Genomic DNA, 22006 nt, shown 5'->3' on the forward strand with positions numbered 1-22006 from the left:
AGAAAACACAGGTTCCCACCTTTTATAGTCCAATCCAAATGAGAAATTTACTCTAGTTCACAGACACTTCTGGCATTTCAAAACCTCCTGGCATTCTGAAAGCTTACCTCTAGTCTGGGAGAGGGGGAAGCAATCTTCACACAATGAAAAATAATTGATTAAAAAAACCCATACATAGAATAGAACTGATAATCATCTCCTTCAAGAGTTAACTCTGGGGTTAGAGTGTGGAATTAAAATTCATGTGCTTCCTTAGAGCTAAACCAGGTGATAAAGTTTATCCCAGGCAGATTCCCTGCTTGTTCATACTACAACAAGTCTTTTTCTCTCAAAGAATTGAGACAATTGTATAATCCCATCCCTGAGTCTGAAAGGACCCTCAGGTCTCTGCTCCAGCCTCCTGGTGCTCAGTCAAGTTCAGCTTTCTCACGAGCACTGAGTCAGCCTGAGGATGGCTCAACACATTCCCCTGCTTGGCCACTCTCAGTGCAGCAATTCCCCCAAGAGTTCATCCAATTACTCCTTGTCCTTTCCCTAAGGATCTCCAAAAATAATTTGTGTTCTTCACATCTACTCATCAGGAACTGAAGATAACTATAAGATCTCCCTTTTCAACGCCTGTGCCTGCTCCTCAAGGTTAAATGAACTATTTTAAAACTTGATGCACTGTCTAAATTGAACAGTGCCAGTGGGACTGAGACAGGGGGTAATCCACAGAGGGATGCCCTGCAGGGTGGCCCCAGCCATCCCCAGTCAATCCACCAGGATTTTACACTGGCTGTAAAATGAAGCAGAAGATCTTTCAGTGATTTTGAGGAGCTCTAAAAGCCCTCCTGAAGCATACAACAGATTTTGTGTTGATTGAGTCATCAGCTTCAAATCACAAGGGATTTTTTTTTTTGGTTTTTCATTTTTCATAAGGAAAATGAAACAACACACATTAGGTGTTGATATAGAAATATGGGTGCATATGTGTGGCACCTCTTTCCATCCATTCCTGCTCTCAAAGCTCCTGGGAAAGCACCTGGAGTTGTCCTTGCGCTTTGGGGCATCCAAAACACCTCCCCCAGCAGACCTGGATGTGTAAAATGTGCTGTGAATTATAACCATAGAAATAAGCCAGCTCTGGTGACAATTCCTTCAGAACCTGCAGCAGGGAAGGTGAGGATAAGCAAGAGGAAGGCCTTACCAGGTGGATCCAGAGAGCCCAGCAATGTAGGTGGCACAGTCCAGGACTCCTGACTCATAAAGTGCTTTCATGACTCCAGCAAAGCCCACCATGGCCCGGAACCCCCCTCCCGAGCCCAGCACAGCGATCACCGGCACCTGCAGGGAGGAGACAACACCAGCACCACATCAGGGACAAGGGACACACCCTGGGAGCACCCAGCCCAGCCCCTGGACACCCCAACAAGAATTAGAATTTATTGATTTTATGCTACAGATCACCACTTGTAGCATAAAATAAATCTGTCCTTCTTATCCATGATGTGAAATAGAGGAGTTATAAATTTAGTTATTAAATTAACTTTTCACTTACAAAACCACTGGGAATTTTAAAGGAATCTAAACACCAGCTTTAATCCAATTTGTATCATTGTGACAGAGCCAAAGGCAGTAACATTTACTAATGAGAAACAGAACAGAGACAAATAATATTTTGACTGGGAGTTTATAAACAAGTTTTATAACAAAAACATCCACTATTACTACAAAGCATGAAGACAGTCTCAGTTTTACCACCACTTTGCAAAACCTATCAGAGAGATAATGGGAATTCATGGGGATCTGGACAACTCCTCAGCCATCAAGAGAGGAGTGAGCAGAACCATGTTTATTACGGCACCAGGTTAAAATTGCGTCCACAGGGGTTCATTTTACACTTTCTCCTTCTTACTGCCCAGCCCTGACATCCAGGCTGTTCCCCTCAACTGCACAGCTTCCCCAGGTATCTAAAAAGTAGACAAAATAAAATAAAAATTCATTTTCTCCCACCATCATGTGTTTTGGCCTAAGTAACAGCCCAGAAATTTTGGCCCAGTTTCCAAAATCCAGGAGGATTTTCCACTGTTCAGGGGTGACAAAGGAACGACCTCTTGATTGTTACTGAGCACAAAAAGAATTACACAGCTGTGCAGAAAGCCCCTATCTGATCAAACTGCTAATCTGTCAAAAATCTCCCTGAAAGGCAATTTCAGGTGCCAATGGACAGGATCAGTGACAGGAAAAGGATCCATGTGATGACAGAGTCCTGTTCTTTCTGCAGACTCCATGCTCCAAGCCATGAAACTCCCTTGAGGACTGACTGTCCCAAGGAAATGCCCATGAACAATGACCAAGGCACTCAAGATGTTTCTTGAGGCTTCCACTCCCCAAAACTGCTTATTCTTGATGCAGTGAGATGATTCTGTTCCCTTCTTCATAAGTGCTCAGCTTTAGTAATAGAAACCACAGGTATTCATGGTGCAGCTCCAGAGATAGGGATCTATCCCAAAAATGACACAGCCCAGGGAAGGATTTGGGATATGTTTTGTTAAGCCAACACCCCAATAACGGAGCAGCTGCTTTGAAGGAAGAGCCATGTCAGCAATCCCTCCTTTAATCACCTGGAGAGGCTTTGAAAGCTCCTCAGGAGCACTGCCCACTCAACCTGAGCAGACACATCCCAACAGGATGGAGATGTCACCTGCAGGTGCAAGCCTGGAGAAGGCATGTGAGAACATTCCCAGAGCTCCACTGCTGCACCCATCAGTGCACTGGCACTGGGAAAATGGGAGAGTCCCTCAGGAGGCAGAGGAATCCACCATGGAGATGGGCTGGGAATGCCCAGGAGAGTCACCAACATCCTGACTGCAAATGCTTCCTGATCCACAGGCACTCTGGGCATCCCAGGCTCCTGTGCTAGGAAGGGTGGGTACAGCAAGGGGAAGGTGGATTATGGAATCAAAATCCTTCAGAGGTTGGAAAAGACCTCCAAGATTATCAAGTCCCACCATCAGCCCAGCACCACCACCATGTTCACCACTAAATCTTGTCCTCAAGGGCCACATCCACACACTTTAACACTTCCAGGGATGATGATTCCACCACTGCCCTGGGAAGCCCCTTCCAATGCTTTACAGCCCTTTCCATGAAGAAATTTCCCCTAATACCCAACCTGATCCTCTCCTGGCACAGCTCAAGGCCATTCCCTCTCATCCTGTCCCTGTTCCCTGGGAGCAGAGCCCGACCACCCCCAGCTGTCCCCTCCTGTCAGGTTTGTTAAACCAGCTTTTTAACTCCCATTCAGTTTCTGACATGTTTAAGGGCACAAAACAATAAAAACTGAAATGAAAGACACCCACCCTGCAAGTTGCTCTACGGGATAAATAGGGCAGAGGCAGGGAGGGGGAGAATGAGCTGCACCCAGAGCACCCAAAGCCAAGAATCAAGAAACCACATCCTGATGAAGAACAGAGAAAAAGAGGATACCAAGGGCTGCACACTCCTCTACTGAGCCCCAAACCCTTTGTATGGAGCCACCAGCACATGAGTTCACTCAAACCAAAAGGTTCTTAATCCTATCTTCCAGTAATCAGGCAAGAAAAAGCTAAACCATACTAAATCTTGTTTTGGGAATGAGTAGTGCAGATGTCTTTATCCAAATGCCCTGCAAACACAGTGCACAAAATCTGAATACCTGTGGTGGGAAAAGAATGCCATAGGGCACACAAATGATTATTAAAAAATTGTTCTGCAAATCCAGTCTTAGAGAACTATATGCTTTCTCTGGAAGATTATGGTATTTTTGGAAAATTGCTTGAAGCAACAAAAATTTAAAAAATAAATTGAGCAATAACAGAAGTACAAGAAATCTCTACCTCTGTGTTTCCAGAACGTGCCTCAGGATTAAGTTAGGAAATTTGGAACTACTCACTTCCCCATGCAGACATGTATAATGAATTCAGAGGTATTAAAGTCTCTCAGCATCCCTGCAAAGCACAAGTCACTCACAGATGAAGCAACTTGGGTGAATTTTGAGTATGCGACTTATCCAAGATAAAACAAGACCCACAGACAGCTAAAACTACTCAATGTCTCCCAACTTCATGTTAAGACTTCAGACATCACATAAATCCTCCTGCTACCTTCCATCTGTAGCAATAAAAGTAAGACTACAGTTTAATTTGAACAAAAAGGGTTTTTTCATTGCTAGAAAGAGATAAAAGCTCTGTAAGCTTAGAAATACACATTTGGCATATGAAAAATGGGAGGATACCTACAGTTACTGTCTGGGCAGATGCAATTTAAATGATATAATTTCACTACTGGAGTCAGTGAGGGATACCAAGGGAAGACGACGACAAAGAATAAGAAATCTTAGCTGTCCTTTGTAGTAATTCATGCACAGATACCACCTGCATGGAACTGAGACCTGAGGCACTGAGGATCACTCCAGTTCCAACTGGAGTTTGGCAGAGTAACCACATCCTTTCTGTGGAAGATCTTATTCTGCTCCAGGTCACACCAATGTCACACTGACAGATTTCTACTCTGATAGGATCTGCATGTGTTAAGATTAAAATAACTGAACTGAAAATTAAGAAACTTTGAAAATGTTCCTTCTCAATACACACATATTTTTTCCCAGTCCAATTAAAATATGTACAATTCTTGTTAAATTCTTTCATGTTCCGCAGAAAGTTTCATTAAGCAAGACAGAGTTCAAAAGTACACTACAATAAAACATTTACCACCTGCTCAAAACTTCAGGGAAATGTAAAAGATATTCTTCAATGCTGGCTGCAAAAGACTGTCACATTCTCCTTATATTAAAAATGCACAAAAGGAATCAAGAGCAATGAAGGGATTAATCCAGATTAATTCATGGATTTTGTTCATTGCTTGACACCTCCAAAGGCACAAAGTGTTCCTGTCACAATTCTGGAAGCAGCACAGGAGAGGGAATGGACAAGGAAGGAAGAGGATGGGAAAGCTCCAACAAAATAAGTAGATCTGTACCAAGTGGATTCTTAATTAACTCTAAATAATGAAGTGTTTTATGAAACCATTCTGTGAGGCCCTGGCACAGGGTGCCCAGAGAAGCTGTGGCTGCCCCTGGATCCCTGGAAGTGCCCCAGGCCAGGCTGGACAGGGCTTGCAGCACCCTGGGCTAGTGGAAGGTGTCCCTGCCCATGGCAGGGGGCTTGCACTGGATGACCCTTACAGTCCCTTCTCACCCAAACCATTCCCTGATTCTGTGAGATGTCCCAAGCCACCATCAGCCCACTGTGATCTGCTGGCTTCCCTTCCTCTTGGCTTGGTCCAAAGCACCAGCAAGTCAAGGAAAGCTGCAGTTCCTCATGTTTCAAGAAATAGAACTTCATAACCCTAATCCAGTCAAACTGGCTCAAGGAAAAAAAGAAAGGAAGAAATAAACTAATTTCCAAGCTGACTCTAAATTTAAACCAGCTCATTTCCTGTCTAGTCTTTCAGAGATGAAGGTCACAGAGCATGAGATGGGTACTGGGCATGCAGGGGCATATTCTGTGCTGGGTGAGTGCCCAGAGCCACTGCAGGATTCAGCAGGTATTTCACACATCCTGGGGCACTTTTCAGATGGCAATCTCCCCTCACAGCCAACACCTTAACAAACAGGGAAAAATCAGAGCAGTTTAAGGGACAAATGAATCACAGAACCCCAGAATGATTTCATTGGAAGGGACCTTAAAGCACATCCATTGCCACCACAGGGACACCTTCCACTAGCCCAGGCTGCTCCAAGCCCTGTCCAACCTGGCCTGGGACTCTTCCAGGGATCCAAGGGCAGCCACAGCTTCTCTGGGCACCCTATGCCAGTGCCTCCCCACCCTCACAGGGAAGGATTTCTTCCTAATATCTAATCTAAATCTCTCCTTTTATAGTTTTCCCCAGTCATAAACTTTAATTTCTAAATTTAGAGCCAAGAAAAATTACTCTCCAGGCTAAATATTTTATGTTCACAGAAGAAAAGGATTTTTATCACCTATAATCTTTCTCCATCAAACCCTTTCACCTCGCACGCCTCATTCTTTCCTCTGGCAGGCAAATGAAGGATTCCAAAGGGGATGCTACAGTTCCTGCTGGAAACTCTGCACACTTACATCACGGGAAGAGGTCAGGTTGTGGCTCTTCACCCCCAGGAACGATTTGATGCTGTGCATGATGTTGTCTCTGCGCTGCTGCCGGAACCTCTTCTCCTCGTCGCACAGCGCCATGCTGAACCGCAGGTCCGTGGAGGAGCTGGTTGGGAAAGGGACAGCCTGTCACAAGGGGCTCAATCCCAAACAGCATCACTAACACCTCCCTGGGAAACCAGCACAAAATCCTCACACACTCACAGAAGATGAAATAAAATTGTATTTTTCATGTGACACCATCCATCTGCTCTAGAGTGATGGAGGCAAAGAGCAATGTGTCTTTAAGATGTGTATTTTATGTAAAACTCATTAAAAGCAAATAATTAAATACAGCAAGCATTATCTGCACTCACATACAATTATAAACCTACAGCACAGGAAAAACTGAGCCCTTTTCTCAGTATTTTTCTCTACATTGTGGGATAAAAAATGTACACAAGGCTGCGTAAGGATCTCAGCGCTGTACTTAAGGTACAACTTCAGCTGCCACTTCCCATGGACAGCAAAGAGGAGTGGACAAATCCACCCTGGTCCCACTGAAAAGCATATGGTGGTGAATATTTAGCATATTTAGGCTCAGACAATAATTCACCAGATTGGTGGAATGGATCTGTTTAGGCTCAGAAAATAACTCCCCAGATTGGTGGAATGGATCCATTTAGGTTCAGATAATAATTATCCTATTTTTAAAACAACCTATTATGCAATAAAATAACAGGATTAAGAAAAGGGGTAAAAAGAGTCCCTAGAAGCAATGTTCCATGAAGATATCCATAATCTGCATGGCTATCAGGGAATAGCAGCAGAACTTGATAAGATCCTTTACATTTCAAAGCCTAAGAAGACAGAGCCAAGCATCTTGTGTTTATTTAATGTCAGAGATATGAAATATTTGTACAGTACAAAGCCTGGCATGTTCAGGGTGGTCTCAAGGACCACCCACAAATGCAGTTTCCTAGTACAAAATGATGAGAAGAAATTATCCCTGGGGGATGTTTGTCATCCGGAGTAATCAGGAAATAACTTGACTATTACAGGGCTCAGTGCTCCTATTTATAGCTACAGACAATAAATGACTCCTTAAATTCCTTACTCTCAGAAAATAATTTTCAGACTTGAAATGTATTGTTCTGCTTATGCCTCAATATGATTTATGGTCTTTCACCAGGATAGGGGAAGAATGAGGGGGAAAGACAGCTAGAGAAGGGGAAAAAAAAATAAGGGACAAATTAAGGTAGGCATCTGCTTAGCTTTTACTTGGAGAACTCCTAGCCCTAAATCTTCACCTAAAGCTTCATTGTGCAGTATTTACATTTAAATACACTTGAGGAGCAGCTCTGTAACAGCAGCTGAAAGTTAATGTAAGGGGCCAAGTTGCCAGAGAAGGTAAAACAGTGAGGATAGAGCTGCACCTGAGTGAGGTCTGTGGATTGTTTTAGAAACAAAGCCCTTTTTTGAATGAAAGAATGAAGTGCCTTCACATAAACCAGGCTGGGAGATCCATGTGGGATGGCCTCATTCCTGCAAACATTTGGAAGGGTCACACCTCTTAGTCCCAGTGAGGGTGTTTAGTCAATAACAGAATTACAACGTGAAAATAAACCAAAGTTGTAAAATCTCCTCACTTTTACAGTACCTGGTATTGCTATGCTACAAAAGGGAATTTTTGCACTCTACTTCACATGTTTTTAAGAAAATCCAAACAGGGTGGGACTCTTGGGGTGTCCTGTGCAGGGCCAGGAGTTGGATGATCCTTATGGGTCTCTTCAAATTCAGGATATTCTGTGATTCCATGAAAATTTTAATGAACAGTTTAAAATAAAAAAAAAAATCCTTTGCTGCTGGTATATTTTCACCTGTTTTTTAAAAAAATATATGAGATACTCACCATACTTCCAGAGACAATTCCAAAGTCATTTCTGTGACCTAAACAAGAAATATTTAAATATTGTTATAGCACTTAGAGAGGGGAAAACTCACAAACACACCTGGAACACCAACTACTACTGTCAGAACTTTTCTTTCTTTCTTTCCTCTTCACTTTTTTTCAAAGGAGGGTATTTTTGGCACCTACGGATGAGATTCTTTTCTATGGATTTTTATTTTAAAGCACACAGTGGGATTCCAAAATACATCACTAGAATTGCATACAGTGGAAAATGTTGGTCAGTGCTGGCTGTCATTACTCAGATCCCACTGTCTCGCCTTTCTTGCAGTACTAATCCCTTTCTGACATGCAGCTCATCTCTGTCCTGAGGGGATCTGATGCTTTTCACCCACTCATGGCTGGCAGAACCAGGGGATCACACCTAAGTGCCACCTGTGTGAGGGAATCACTGCTCTGTGTCCCAAAGGAGCCACCAAGTGTCTCTCCACAGTTAAACATGCCTTAATTAGCAGTCAGGAAGGGTGATTGCTTCCAGCTTGCTGGAAAATGCAATAAATGTCACTGCACAATGGCTTCACTTCCCAGCCACACTGAACTGCCTGGCCATGAGCTATGGGTTGGCCTCCTCTGCCTTTCACTGAGCACTGAAAGCATTGCCTGCAGGCAAGAAGTTAAAAAACGATGATTAAAGCACCAATTCCCTGTCAGGCACAATCCAGGAGCACTGGCTGTGGAACTCAGACAGAATGGAGAGGGTATTTTCACCTTCCCTCTGTGCAATGGCCTTGCTGGTGCAGCCCTGGAGGAGTGACAGACTCAGTGTGTCCTCTGTGTAAAACCAGATTCTCCTCCTCACTTGGGGCATGTGAGCACCAGGGATGGAGCCACAACAGCCCACACTGAAGGGCTGCCTGACCCTCAGACTGCAGAGAAGGATCTGGGATGCACAGCTGCCTCTGACTCCCAGTTCCTGAAATGGGAATTGCAAATGAGGCAGGGCATGAGCAAGGTGTGGGGAGAAAGAAAGAACAGGCAGAGAAACAACAAAGGGAGGACATGAAGAAACAGAGTGAAGACTCACTGAGGAAGCACTTCAAAGGCTGGGAAGCAATTACACTATTCCCCACCTGGCATTACTAATTTAGAAAGCACTCCTGAAACCATGCAGTGATCCAATGCTTATAAAAATGTATGCAGATGAAAGAAACCCTTGGAGGGAAGCATTCCAACAGGGAGATATCATGGCATTTTCTATACCTTACACAGACTGCCACAGACATTTCAGGAATATTATTTCATTTTCAGTTTCAGGAATTCTGTGTATACATTGTCTACATCACGCTCAACCCGACTTCATCTCCCCTTAAGCATTTGCTTATAGATTTCAGAGTGTATTTGCCTTTTATGCCCTGGTTTTTTGCCCTGTGACTCCCTACCAAGCTTTGCTGAACACTGATGAGAAGTTCAAGCAAGGCAAGGCCTTGTATTAATGGAATGAGCTCTGTGAACTGTGTTTTCAAAATGCATTCATCAGTTCTTTCTCACTGCCCCACCTCATGCCTGGCAGAACCAGGACCTGCTCTCAGCCCATGCTCTGGAAGCCCAAGAGTTACTGAAATGTAGTGAAATAAATATGCAGAAACTTCAAAAATGCTGTTATTTTAAAAAGGAAAAATAATGGAATGTATCAAAATTCCAACTGCCCTAAGGCTATGCCAAATGAAATGCTAAACTTCAAAAACATATGAAGCTCTCTAGTTTCCAATAAATAGGCCTTTAACCAGTTATTTGCTGTTAACTATGCTTTAAAATTGTATCACATGGAAAACAGCAGAGTGGTGACAAATCAAGATCTCTAATCAAAAAATAAACCATAGCCCAAACCAGAAATGCAGATGGTATTTATAGATATCAATATGTGCAGAACAAGCTTAATTCCATCCAGCTTTAACAACAGTTTCCAGGAGTTACAGTGCAGGCAAACAAGCCCTGTTCAAGAGACTCCATCTGATTTGCAGACATGTTTAAAGGGAATAATCCAATTACTGCATCACTGCATGTTAAGCAGGTCTGTGTTACAACAAGCCACTTCCAGAAAGTGAAACATGTAATGATAAAAGAATTCCTGCAGCTTTCTGGAAGCCACAGGCAGCAGCAGGAGGGGCAATGCACTGACCAGCAAACTCTGAGTAACCTCACACTGACTGAGGCCATGAAACTAAACTGCACTGAGTGTGCAAGAAACTGCTTTAGGCAGAGGAAGTCCCAAACTGGACATTTAAAGATGATTCTTCCGGCAGGGACACCAAGGCATTCAGTGGCACTGCTTTGCTTAATTCTCCTCTCAGCAGGGCTGTAAGAAGATAGATAATTAAGGCTTAAAAGTGTCTTTAGGCATCCATGGGCAACAGTGAATGCTCAGAAAACTTCTGACCAGGTTAAAGTCATGAATGTCCAACTTACATTATTGAAAGTTAGCAGGACCTCCTTCTTCTCTCCCAGTTTCAGAGAAGAGATGGGAAACGTGGATGTGCCAAGAGTCTCATCCATAACATAGTTGGCATCCATGAGAGTAACCTGGAAGAGATATCCATATATTCAATTCCACTGCAAGAAATCCTTTTTTAATTCCATCAAGCCTATCAAAAAATTATATGGAAGAAGAATGGGCCTGACCCAACCCAGCCAATGCCCAGTGCCAGCTGACATTTCTTTTAAACGAGGATAAGTGGAGGTGGCACTTCAAGGAACTGAACTGCAGGAGTACACCAGGATTACTCACAACAGGATTTTAATCTCAGCACCTTTATGGCAGCAAATCTCACCATCTTTCCAATACCTTCAAATTCTACATACAGTAGAAGCAAAGCACAGTACCTTCATATTTCCAGTCAGTAAAATTTCCCTACGGGGAAACTTGTATAGTTCTAACTATAAAAAACATCCAGCAACTTTTCAGAGAAGATGGAATCCACATACCCCAGCCTTGACTCCACAGACCAAGATTGTTACAGCAGTGATTTGGCAAAATGTGCAGCATTCCAATTTACACAAAGCTGCTCTCTGTATCCAGCCAGACTTTCAAGTCTCTTCTCATACCCTCCATGCTGGAGCAGACCTTTCAAAAATGTGATAATATCCAAAGAAGGATGTGGATATGGCAGAACACCATTCCATGCTTTTGTTCTAATCCATGTGGATCTATGTTTAGAAGTCTTTTTTCCCCAGTGGCTGCTTTCCAAGTCCTCAAGATATATAGAAAGAATTTCAAATTCTCATTTACATGGTTTTTATTAAATGAGATCTCCAAACTAATTTGATTTACAGGTTCTTTTTCCACTTTGTGGCATTATATCTTCTAAAATATCACATGTTCATGGCTTGGACTGCATCTTTTGTAGAAAACAAAAGGAATCAAGATACAATCACTTGAATAATTAGTTGCTACATCTGGGATCAGCCTCTTCTCAGCTATAAAGAATTTTCTTTATCCTGTGCCACAAGCAACCCTTTGAAATTATGAATTCTCTTTCTTTTAGGACAGAGCTCATTATTTTCATGGTATTTACATTGCTCTGTTTCCTTGCAGAACTTTATGCCCATTCCTGCAATCTCTGAGTTCTGTCTCTTAAAATGAAAAGCAAAAACTTCTTAGTGGGATTCTGAAGAGCTGCCTACACTTCAGAAGGCAAATTACCCTTGGGATAGAGTTAAAGATGCAAACTGAAACAATCCAAGGAGTCACAAGGATTGTGGAGTCTGAGCTTCAGAATTCACATAGTATTTGGGTGGGGAGGTGACTTTACATATTTCTGACACTGCACTCCATTGTAGAATCCAAAGGCTCTTTCCTACTCTGCCAGGTCCACAATTAACCATTATTGAATGTTATCATCTACTCTTTGAGGGCAATTATCAGGGAATTTTATTGCACTATCTCAGAAGCAGCAACAGCTTTAGTTATTGTAAAGATGCATTTCTACCTATATGCCCACCTTGCTGTGTTTGTGACTGTAATAATTTTATCCTTTTCAAAACCCTTGAATCAAATTTCATCCTCAACAAATTCAAACATTCCTAGAGAACCTGCCTCAGTGAAAAGGAGCTCAGAGCAGGGCCCAGGCTCTGCTCCAGGAGACCCAGCAGTGGCAGAGAGGAACAGGCAGGAACTGATGCCCATGAAATCATTGTGAATTCCCTAATATCTTTTTGTCTCTAGGATGCACGGGATAGTTCTTCAGATCCAACAAGCAATGGGTATTATGCTCAAACAGCAGAGCCTTCCCCAGGAGCACAATTCCCTTTCAGACCCAAGGTCTGATGGTCACAGGCTCAACGAAAACCTTCACAGGCTGCAGCCTCTGTCCCAATTGGCTAATTTAGACTGAACTCTGTAAGCTCTGGTCAGAAGAGAGCAGGTGGCAGGGCCATCCTCTGTGAAAAACAGAGCTCACAAAGGATCAGAGCTAACCTTAAATCCTTGCCATGCCCACTCAGAAAACACTCACAGCCAACATTCAGCTCTTGTGTGCAGCCTGGAGAAGTTTAACACAGGAGACTGAACAGTGGCTTGGCCAACAAGGCTGGAGTGTGCAGAAGAGCCCTGGGTGGGCTCCAGGCAAGGAGGACACAGCAGAACCAGCCTTTTGCTCTCTCTGCTTGGGCAGAGACTTGACTTAAGCCCCACCTATTCCCTATCTGTAAGGGCTGAATCAGGGTAGGAAGCAGTGAGTACTCTGCAGCTGATGTGAGGAACAAGAAGTTACTATCCCTCAGGAGCTGTCCAAGGGTGACTCACAGGCATATCTGGTAATGACTCTTCAGGCTACTCCTTGAATAACTCAATTTATCCACCACTGCTTGCTTAGCACCACAGCTAAACCCAGGTTTAACATTTTAAACAAAGAGGTGATCTTGAGACATCAAATGCCACACATGTGCAAGGCACTGTTGTTTCAACCTTCACCTGCCCAGCCCAGCCATGGGATTTACCTCCAGGACATTCTCCAGATTGGGGTCCAGAATGAACTCGAAGGTCTCATCCCACACGGGGTTGATGTCGTTGTTGAAGTGCTTGGTTCTCTTCCTGCAGTCAGGGGCAGTGGGGATGAACAGCTCCACGTAGGGATCTGGAGTGTCAACTGTGGAGTACAACACAGGTCAGGCAAGGGAAAACTCCAGCTTGGGCTGGAAAAATTGGTACAATTCTGTGTACCACTCATGGGAAAGGACAGAAAGATATGCAACTCTTTAAGCTACATAAATGCAATGACAAAAATGATACAACAACTGTAGCTATGATATTTTCTGAAAAATCCTTTTGCTAGGATTTTTTCTCCTGAGAAGCTGAGATGCCACAAGAACAGAATGCAAAAACAATGGTTATCTGCTGCTGTGGAATGCAACAGGTGCATCTGTGATTGGTCTCATGTGGTTGTTCCTAATTAATGGCCAATCACAGTCAGCTGGCTTGGACTCTGTCTGAGACACAAGCCTTTGTTATCATTCTTTCTTTTTTCTATTCTTAGCTAGCCTTCTGATGAAATCCTTTTTTCTATTCTTTTAGTATAGTTTTAATATAATATATATCATAAAATAACAAATCAAGCCTTCTGAAACATGGAGTCAGATCCTCATCTCTTCCCTCTTCCTCAGACCCCTGTGAACACTGTCACAAACAATACCAACAATCTCCCCAAAATAAACATTAGGGCTTTAGGAGGAGAGGGGCAAAGCCTTGAGCAAACAGAAGGGCCCAGGGACTGAGTCAAGTTTATTGGGAAAATGCAAACATCTGCCAGAGAGAGGTGTTTTTAAAAGCTTTTACTTCTTCCTCTCTTTCTAGCCTTTAATGGCTTTGGCTCGTGCCACAGCAGCAAGTATCCCACAAAATAATGAAAACAAGCAGTTTGCTGTGGGTTTTGGATCCTCTTTCACCTTTGCTGGTTTGGGAGCAATGGAGGAAATCTGTCCCAGCGCTGCAGTGCTGCACACAGCATAAAGAGCACTCAGTTCTGAAACATTGCCACCACCACAGCCCTGGGGAGTCACCACAGGATGAGGACATCTCATTTACACAGCAGAACCCTGACTGGAAACAGAGATATGGGAACTGCAGCTGATAGGAATTACTGGGGGAGAAAAGAAAACATTGGCAAATCCCATTGGATGTGTCTAAAAATAGCCATTCCCGAGAGCACAGAATGCTGCCATAAAAATGAACTTTCTATCAGTGAAAGCAGGGGTTTTCTGTACAACAAGGGGGGGAGTTTGTGTCAAATGGGGCCAGGGCTCAGAAGCCTTCCAGGAGAGCAGGGGAAGTTATTTCTGTGGTTATGGTGGATCAGGAAAAGTTTCCTCCTCTGCTGTGGTGAAACACCCACATCTTTCCAACACTGAAACACAGAATCACAGAATATCCTGAGCTGGAAGGGACCCACAAGGATCATCAATCAGTGCAACTCCAGGCCCTGCCCAGACCCCCCAACAATCCCACCCTGTGCATCCCTGGCAGCATTGCCCAAACCCTCCTGGAGCTCTGGCAGCCTTGGGGCTGTGCCCATTCCATGGGGAGCCTGGGCAGTGCCCAGATTAAATCTTATAATGAGGAAAAGCAAGTCCAAACATTCCTCCTTGTACACATTTTCAGTCTAAAGCTACTTTTTTTCCAATAAAGACAAATTTTAGAAACTGTGGGAGTTCAGTAAGACCTTATCCATGAGATTCCTGAGGACCAGAATCACTTCTCCCTCCTACTGGGAGAAGAAGGAAAAGAAGATAACAAAGAAGTTGGGTAATTTCAAATCAAATCAAGTATCTTTTGGGGAAAAAACCCTGACCAAACAACCAAAAAAAAGGCTTTTGGAAACCACTCGGGAGGTTCTGAATGCATCCCCAGGCAAATCCTATTCAGTGTTATCCTAATCCAGCTTGTCAAGGAGTTTTCCACTGTGCTCCATACCTGTGGGGCTCAGCTAATTGCTACATTGAGGTGGTCTCAGTGCTCCTTGAGTAATGAACAAGCAGCTATTTTAAGCTGGGGATCAGTGAGGAAAGACTTTAAATAGCAACTTTTATTAGCTCCTGAGGAATTATGCCTGATCTTGTCTCTTCATTTTGGGCAGGGGAACTGGGGGATCAAGCCCCAAGTCTTTCCTCAAGGGCAGATGTTCCAACTTGCCAACTTTTCCATTCCTTCCAACTACTACACAAAGCTCTGCCACAAAGAAAAGAATCTCTGAAACTAAAAACCCATGAAGTGGCAAGGTCTTGCTAAGTCTTGTTTATTGCTAAAATCATGCTAAATCCAGCATGATTTTAACAATAAACACCCAGGCTTGCCCAGCCAAGAGACTGAAGCTGCCTACAGAAACCTGGATTTTAGGCAAAATCTTGATGGCTGAGCTCTGGGCAAAAGATCAGTGCCTCCCTCTCCATTCAGATCATGCTGTGTGATCAGTCCCAATGCTTACAAAAATCCAATTTTTCTTAAAACAAAATGGTTTTGTTTTACAAACAGCAAATGGTTTCCAATATCCATATTTAAAATCCCAAAGCATGTAGAAACCCCAGACCTCTGACATGCAGATCCATCACTACCTTTCTGTCAGGCAAACCTCAGTAAGTGTTGAAACAGAAACTAAACCCAAGGCATGGATCAACTGAACTTGGAAAAATCAGCCTTGGTAGTTCAGTACTGCCAAGTCACCTCACTCCATCTCTTTATTAGCTTTTTAACCAAAGGCAAAGATTTAATCACCTGCCCTTTCATGTTTGAAAGTTTATTTGGAGCTTTTTCAGCTAAGAAAATGAAAATCTATTCTTTTTTAACTTCCTTTTTTAGATGAAAATATATGGGAAGACTGCTTGCTCTGATTAAGATACTGCTATAAGCAATACTAAATACTTCTTTAAGATATATTATATGAATCAAAATCTAACTCCTTGGATCCTTGGATGGGGATCAAAAACTACTAGCAACCTGGCAAATAACACAGAAGTATTCACCAAATGTATTTCAAAACATTGAAGTTATCAAATGTACATTAAACAGCCAGCGTGCACTCTCAGCATTCCTGCCTGGGTTTCTGCTAATCGATTTGCCAGGTAATGTTAAAAAAAAACTAAGCTGAAAATGTAACTAAAAGCAGCTTGATCAGCCTGTTATCACAGAACCTCCAAATGGTTTGGGTTAGGAGGGACCTTAGAGCCCATCCAGTCCCATCCCCTACCATGGGCAGGGACACCTTCCACTGTCCCAGGTTGCTCCAAGCCCTGTTCAGCTTGGCCTTGGACACTGCCAGGGATCCAGGGGCAGCCACAGCTTCTCTGGGCACCCTGTGCCACCCTCACAGGAAGGATTTTTCCCTAGTACACCATCCATCCCTGCCCTCTGGCAGTGGAAGCCATTCCCTGTGTCCTGTCCCTCCAGCCCTTGTCCCAAGTCCCTCTCCAGCTCTCCTGGAGCCTCTTTAGGCACTGGAAGGCTGCCATCCATATTTTGTTTATAAGAGGAAGAATCATTATGGTGTATGGGTCAAAAGCTGCCATTCAATCACGACAAGAGAATTATTTATGTCTGAGAATGATCTCTGTCTGGACCTGATGACCTAAATGTCTTTTCCAACCTTAAGGAAAGTTCCTCTTTTGGGGAACTGGTCCTGTGTTGCAGCAGCTGCCTCAGCAGCAGCCACGTGGGGGAATTGCACTTGTTCCCAGGACATTTCTGAGGAAAGCAGAGTTTCTGTGCAGCTCAGCCCTGAGGCTGTTCCTTATGCAAGCCTGCTGCTCCATCACCATTTCTCAGAAACAAGGCAGGCTGAACCAACAGTTAAGCACGAGTATCTCAAACCCCACCTGCCCTCTAAAAAACACAATCAAGTCTTTCAGCACTGATGCCAACGAGGCTGCAATTAGCAGCTTGGAGGCAGATGAAGTCTTGGGTAATTAACAAAATGTTGGTGATAATCCAGATTTACAGCCCCCTCCCACCCAAAGCTCCAGGGGCTGAAGACACACATCCAAAACCAAGAGCAGAGCCAGCATCCCCTCTGCTGGTTTTAAACTGCTGCCTTGGGAATGGCTGAGAGGTAGAAAGTAAGGATTCACTGACTTTTCCTCATCTGATTTATCTCCTTTATTTAAGTCATGGCTATAGGATTCTCCCTTTAAATTGCATTGTGAATCACCAAGTGAAACACACAGTGGACAATAATTAGGGTCAAACATTTTCACAGTGAAAAATGAGTAATGCTTTAAGCAATCTGGCTATTAGGGAAACCTGTAAAATTTTCTGCAATGACTGCAAACCATTTGATCTTGTGTTATTAAGATTGGTGAGATGGCTGTCATCAGGCCTCTATAGTAATATGATTAATAGTTCAGATATATGATTTATATTTCAGTCATTCCAATTTCAATAACTTCAACAGCATAATTACCATAAAGAAACTATAGAAAGCCTGTTCAAATATAACACTGAGATAGACACATATCTATCTCAAAATAAAAAGTGGTAATAACCCTTAATTTACCCACCATTAAACGCAATCCCATTGATAAAAACTTACTAGGTCCCAAAGGACCATCTTTGTGTATTTCCCACCATTTTTTTGGCTTGCTGCCCCACACTACAACTTGTTCAGCACATGCAGCTGAGCAGCCTGGCTGAGGTCAAGCCAATAATGGGAATTGCTGGACGACCTCTCTCTCCTCAAAGGGGAAGGAAGATAAACAACTACAGAATTTCTACTCAAATTGTGAATTTTGTGGGGCCTCACAGTGGCACAGAAATATGAGTTGGTGTCTCTGCCACAGTCAGGAGAAAAAGTAATGAATTTTAAAATCATGGGTTTTCCCAGCTTCATGTGATTTTTCAGTTTTTAAAAAGGGAATTCTTACAAACTGTACTTATCAATAACTGTCCATCCAACCATGGAACAGATACTTGAAATGCTCCAAACAAATCCATAGTCTAGCAATAATACAGATGCCAGGAGACTTGCCAGAAAGCCACAGGAACCCAAAAACCCCAGGAGCACTCCCTACTTCTCGTGTTTAAGGTACCAGAGGGAATGCCAGGGCTGGTGGCTTTGGGGATTTTGCAAAGGGCTGATGCAGTGCCAGATTCCGTGAGCGGAAGGTGACTCCAAGGGAAGCAAGGCACCTCTGAAGCAGCACTTATGCTATGAGAAATCCTGGGATTAGGTAACACCTTCATTAAACATTATTTGTGCCTTTTATGACAGTGCTTTTCATCTCTGGCACTACTTCAGTGGAGGGAAGAACCAGCTCCCAGCACAGGCTCTGCACTATCACCCAGTTCACTGGGGCAGGACACCACTGCTTCCACTGATCCAGCCTTGAAAGGGCAAAAAATCCCAAACAAGTCAGCTTTTGGTCAAGCCACATTTGTAGAAGGGACAAGAGGAAAAGAAACACTGCCTTCTCTAGGTTATCTGCACAGGCCCCAAAATGATATAGTTCAGATTCTTCAGCTCATCCTTTTAAAATAACATTTTCAAAATGAATTAAAAGTCTCCTTCAGGCAGCAACCTGCAGAAGTCCTTACCCAAAGAGCTGTGGATGAGAAGACCTATGTGGATTGAAGGAAAACCAGTGAATTTTCTGCAAGAGAAACTCAGAGACAGCTGATGACCCCAAAGACACATCCAGCTCAGGGAGTCTCACTGAAGGCAGCCAAGGAGAGGACAGGATCAGTGGGAAGTGTCACACTCTTACTCTGTTTGTATTCGTCCTTTACATCTCACTATGACTGATGTTCTTCCCAATTCTCCCATGGATCAAGCATTAGTCCAACCCTAACATATCTTCAAAGCACTCCTGGGACAGGGGATGAGAGGGAAAAGAATCGAAAGCAAGAAAAAGTCAAATTATCACAGGGGACAAATGGGAGCTTCCTGCTAAATGGAAAGGCCCAAACTGGAAGGACAGTGACATCCACAGGTCCTGGAGGGGAGCCCCACCAGGAAGCTCTGCCTGGAGCAGGACAGCACATGGGACAGTGTCACAACTGAGATGGCCATGATATCCAGAGCACCACCTTACCCCTTTAGAAGGCTGCAAGCAGCCACCCTTCTTGTTCTCCAGCCCAGCCTTTTATCCCCTCCTGTTGGTGCCCTGCCCCTGTGTGCCCTCTGTTCCCTTTGGTGGCTGCTCAGTGCCCCTGGGCACTCCATGGCTCGTTGCTGTCAGTGCTGCTCACCTGCTGCTCACAGCTGCACCCACTGGGGATGAGGCTGGGCCAGCCCCACTCACAATCACCACACACTGTGTGCCTACAGGACAGGAGCAGCTCCCCGCCAAGCTCTGGGGCTGGTCACAGCCTGGAGCAGGGACAGAGGGCTCTCCAGCCACACAAGATGGATCCCAGGCCTGAGCCAGCACTGCTCCATGGCACCATCACAGCATAACAGTCACAGGAGAGCTTCGTAAGGATGGGAATGAGTTTTCACCAACGTCTCACAGAAACACGTCCTCCCTCAGTAACTCCATGGCAAGCACTCTCAGACAGAATGTCTCATCAAAATCGTATTTTTGCAGCTGGGAAGAGCAACATTATCTGGATCAATTTAATTGTGGAACACAAGAGCCCATTTCTAACACAACTTCTACCTCCCAGCACTGGATACCCACACAAAAGGGAAAGGATACTGGGTGTGCCAAGGAAACTTAAATCTAGCATTTGGTTGCCTCAGTGTTAGGCTGAGATCTGCAGCAGACATCTTGAGCAGTTGTTAGCAGCACTGTTCATTTAAGATTTTTTTCTTTTATCCGTCTTTTATGGATCCATATTTCAGCCACATGAACACTTGCATATGCAGCTTGTAGGATGTGGAGGATTGGCCAACTCTGACCTACTTTTCCCACGCTGTTAGGCTGGAAAAGGGGAGCAGTTTAGCTTGTTTTCCCCTTGCAAAAACCAGGAGCTGCTCCAGGGCCTTGCAGGAAGAGCCTTATCTGATGGCACTGCACCAAGTGCACTGCAGCACTGTGCTGCTGTAGCACAAACCATAACACAAGCAGACAGATCTCCAGTTCCTTCCTTTCAGCTAGGCCAGGTTTAAAACCCTGCTCACACCTGTCTGGACTGCCATGACTTGGGTTAAACAAGCCAGCTCCAACCCCAGGAGCTCTGGCTCACAGGGAACAGCCCCAGGGACAGGGGTGTGAGGGACAAACAGGGCATGCTGGACATCCCTTCCTCATTCCCAGATCCCGGGGCCAGACAGGTAAAGGTGTGCTCCCATCCCAGTTTCCTTTGGAGATGTGGGAAGCCATGAGGAAGGGCATCTCCTGAACTTGGGGAGATGTCCACAGCTGGCTGCAGTGACATGGGCTGACCATGCCAAAAGCCACCCAGGAGCTGCTTCCCAGCTCTATTTGGCCAGGTTTTGCAATGAGAGCTGAGGTCTGGTGACTGCACTGCTCCCAGCTCTTGTTCATCTGAGCAGCTAAACTGCAGTGGAGATGAATCCTTGATTCCAACGGGGTGGGCAGCAACTGGGAGAGAAGCTGAGTGCCAGTGCTGCAAGCTAGCAAACTTTAAACATTTTTAAAAAGGGAATTTTTTCCTAAAAATACCCAGAATGTGGAAACCCAGGGCACTGCTCTGGGGTGCCCTGACCCCCAGGGGAGCACTGGCTTTGACCCTCATTCATGGAGAAAGTTTCCCAGACTACAAGATAAACTAGAATCCACAAAAGAGTGAAATAGATTATAGAGAGTAGTGTAGGTGTGTCACTTGGCGAGAAATTTAGGTTTTGGAGTTTTTAGTATGTTGTGGATGGAAGCAAGATAGAAGGGTGTCATCCTGGGTTTCTTCTTCATGCTTCTTCTTCCTTCTTCTCCATGGGTTTGGGTGGCATTTTGTAATTGGGCAGAAAAGTCGCATTGCAGCTCTTTGGGATCAGTTATTGGGTTAAAAGGGAAAATAATCTAGGTGTCAGTTCTTAATTGGATAGTTTAGTCTTAAAAGACCTTATGACAAGAGATTGTTGGCCATTTTGTGCCTTCTAATGAAAAGCTGCCCAACTCACAGTAGTGAGACTGTTTTACTGATTAAAATTAATAAATATTTGATTCCAAACATGAACGACTCTCTCAAGTGCCTTCAATCCAGACCCAGAGAAACCAATGACTGGTACCCCCACGCTGGAATGACACTGTTCATTACCACAGCATCAAAAGAAGATGAAGCAAGGAAAAGCTGCAAATCCCAAACAGGATTAAGCAAGATGAGTGATCGCTAAGAGCGGAGTCACACAACTGGTTCCCTCTGTAGATATCACCGTTTGTTGTGAAAGCCAGTACACTTAAATACACACTTAAAGATAGAAGACAAATTTTACAATGCTTCCTCTGACCCAGTTTTCCACCAAGATCCTTGAAAGTCCAGAAGGGGAGAGAGATGTTATGGAAAGGAGATCCAGTTTGCAAGCATTTCTCTTCCACAATGCTGCAGTTTTGGACTCTGGGATTTTTCCTACAAGTTCTTGTACTGTCATGTCAGTAAGGAAGGGCTCTACAGTTTGGGTGGCATCTGAGTAGACTCAAAACTACACATCTACTGTATAAGAACTCACTGGGCCAGAGGCAAAGTCTTTTTCAGGAGGTCCAGTCAGACAAGTGATTTTACAAGGTCTGCAATCAGCAGCAAGCTACGCAATTAAGATAATTAAATCCTCACCAAAGCCATGCAGATTTCCCGATTTTTCACCTTGTAATAGCTTTATGTAGCAGGTTTGGGGCAGCAGGGGCATAGAATCCTAGAATGGCTTGGGTTGAAAGGGGCTGTAAAGCTCTCCCTGCCATGGGCAGGGACACCTTTCCCTAGCCCAGGGTGCTCCAAGCCCCATCCAACCCAGCCTTGGGCACTTTCAGGGATCCAGGGGCAGCCACAGCTTCTCTGGGCACCCTGTGCCAGGGCCTGCCCACCCTC

General features: G+C 44.2%; 1 protein-coding gene across 1 annotated transcript in view; it reads right to left on the reverse strand.

Moving 5' to 3' along the window:
* PLA2G4A (phospholipase A2 group IVA) overlaps positions 1 to 22006 on the reverse strand; it is a 68127-nt gene that overhangs the window by 20500 nt on the left and 25621 nt on the right. Inside the window, exons 5-9 of the mRNA XM_058808567.1 lie at positions 13039 to 13187; positions 10510 to 10623; positions 8047 to 8084; positions 6123 to 6261; positions 1190 to 1326 (exon numbers count right to left, since the gene is read on the reverse strand). Coding sequence (XP_058664550.1) covers positions 1190 to 1326; positions 6123 to 6261; positions 8047 to 8084; positions 10510 to 10623; positions 13039 to 13187 — 577 coding nt within the window. The remainder of the gene's footprint in view (positions 1 to 1189; positions 1327 to 6122; positions 6262 to 8046; positions 8085 to 10509; positions 10624 to 13038; positions 13188 to 22006) is intronic.

The sequence above is a fragment of the Ammospiza caudacuta genome, chromosome 7 (assembly GCF_027887145.1).
Source record: "Ammospiza caudacuta isolate bAmmCau1 chromosome 7, bAmmCau1.pri, whole genome shotgun sequence".
NCBI lineage: Eukaryota > Metazoa > Chordata > Aves > Passeriformes > Passerellidae > Ammospiza > Ammospiza caudacuta.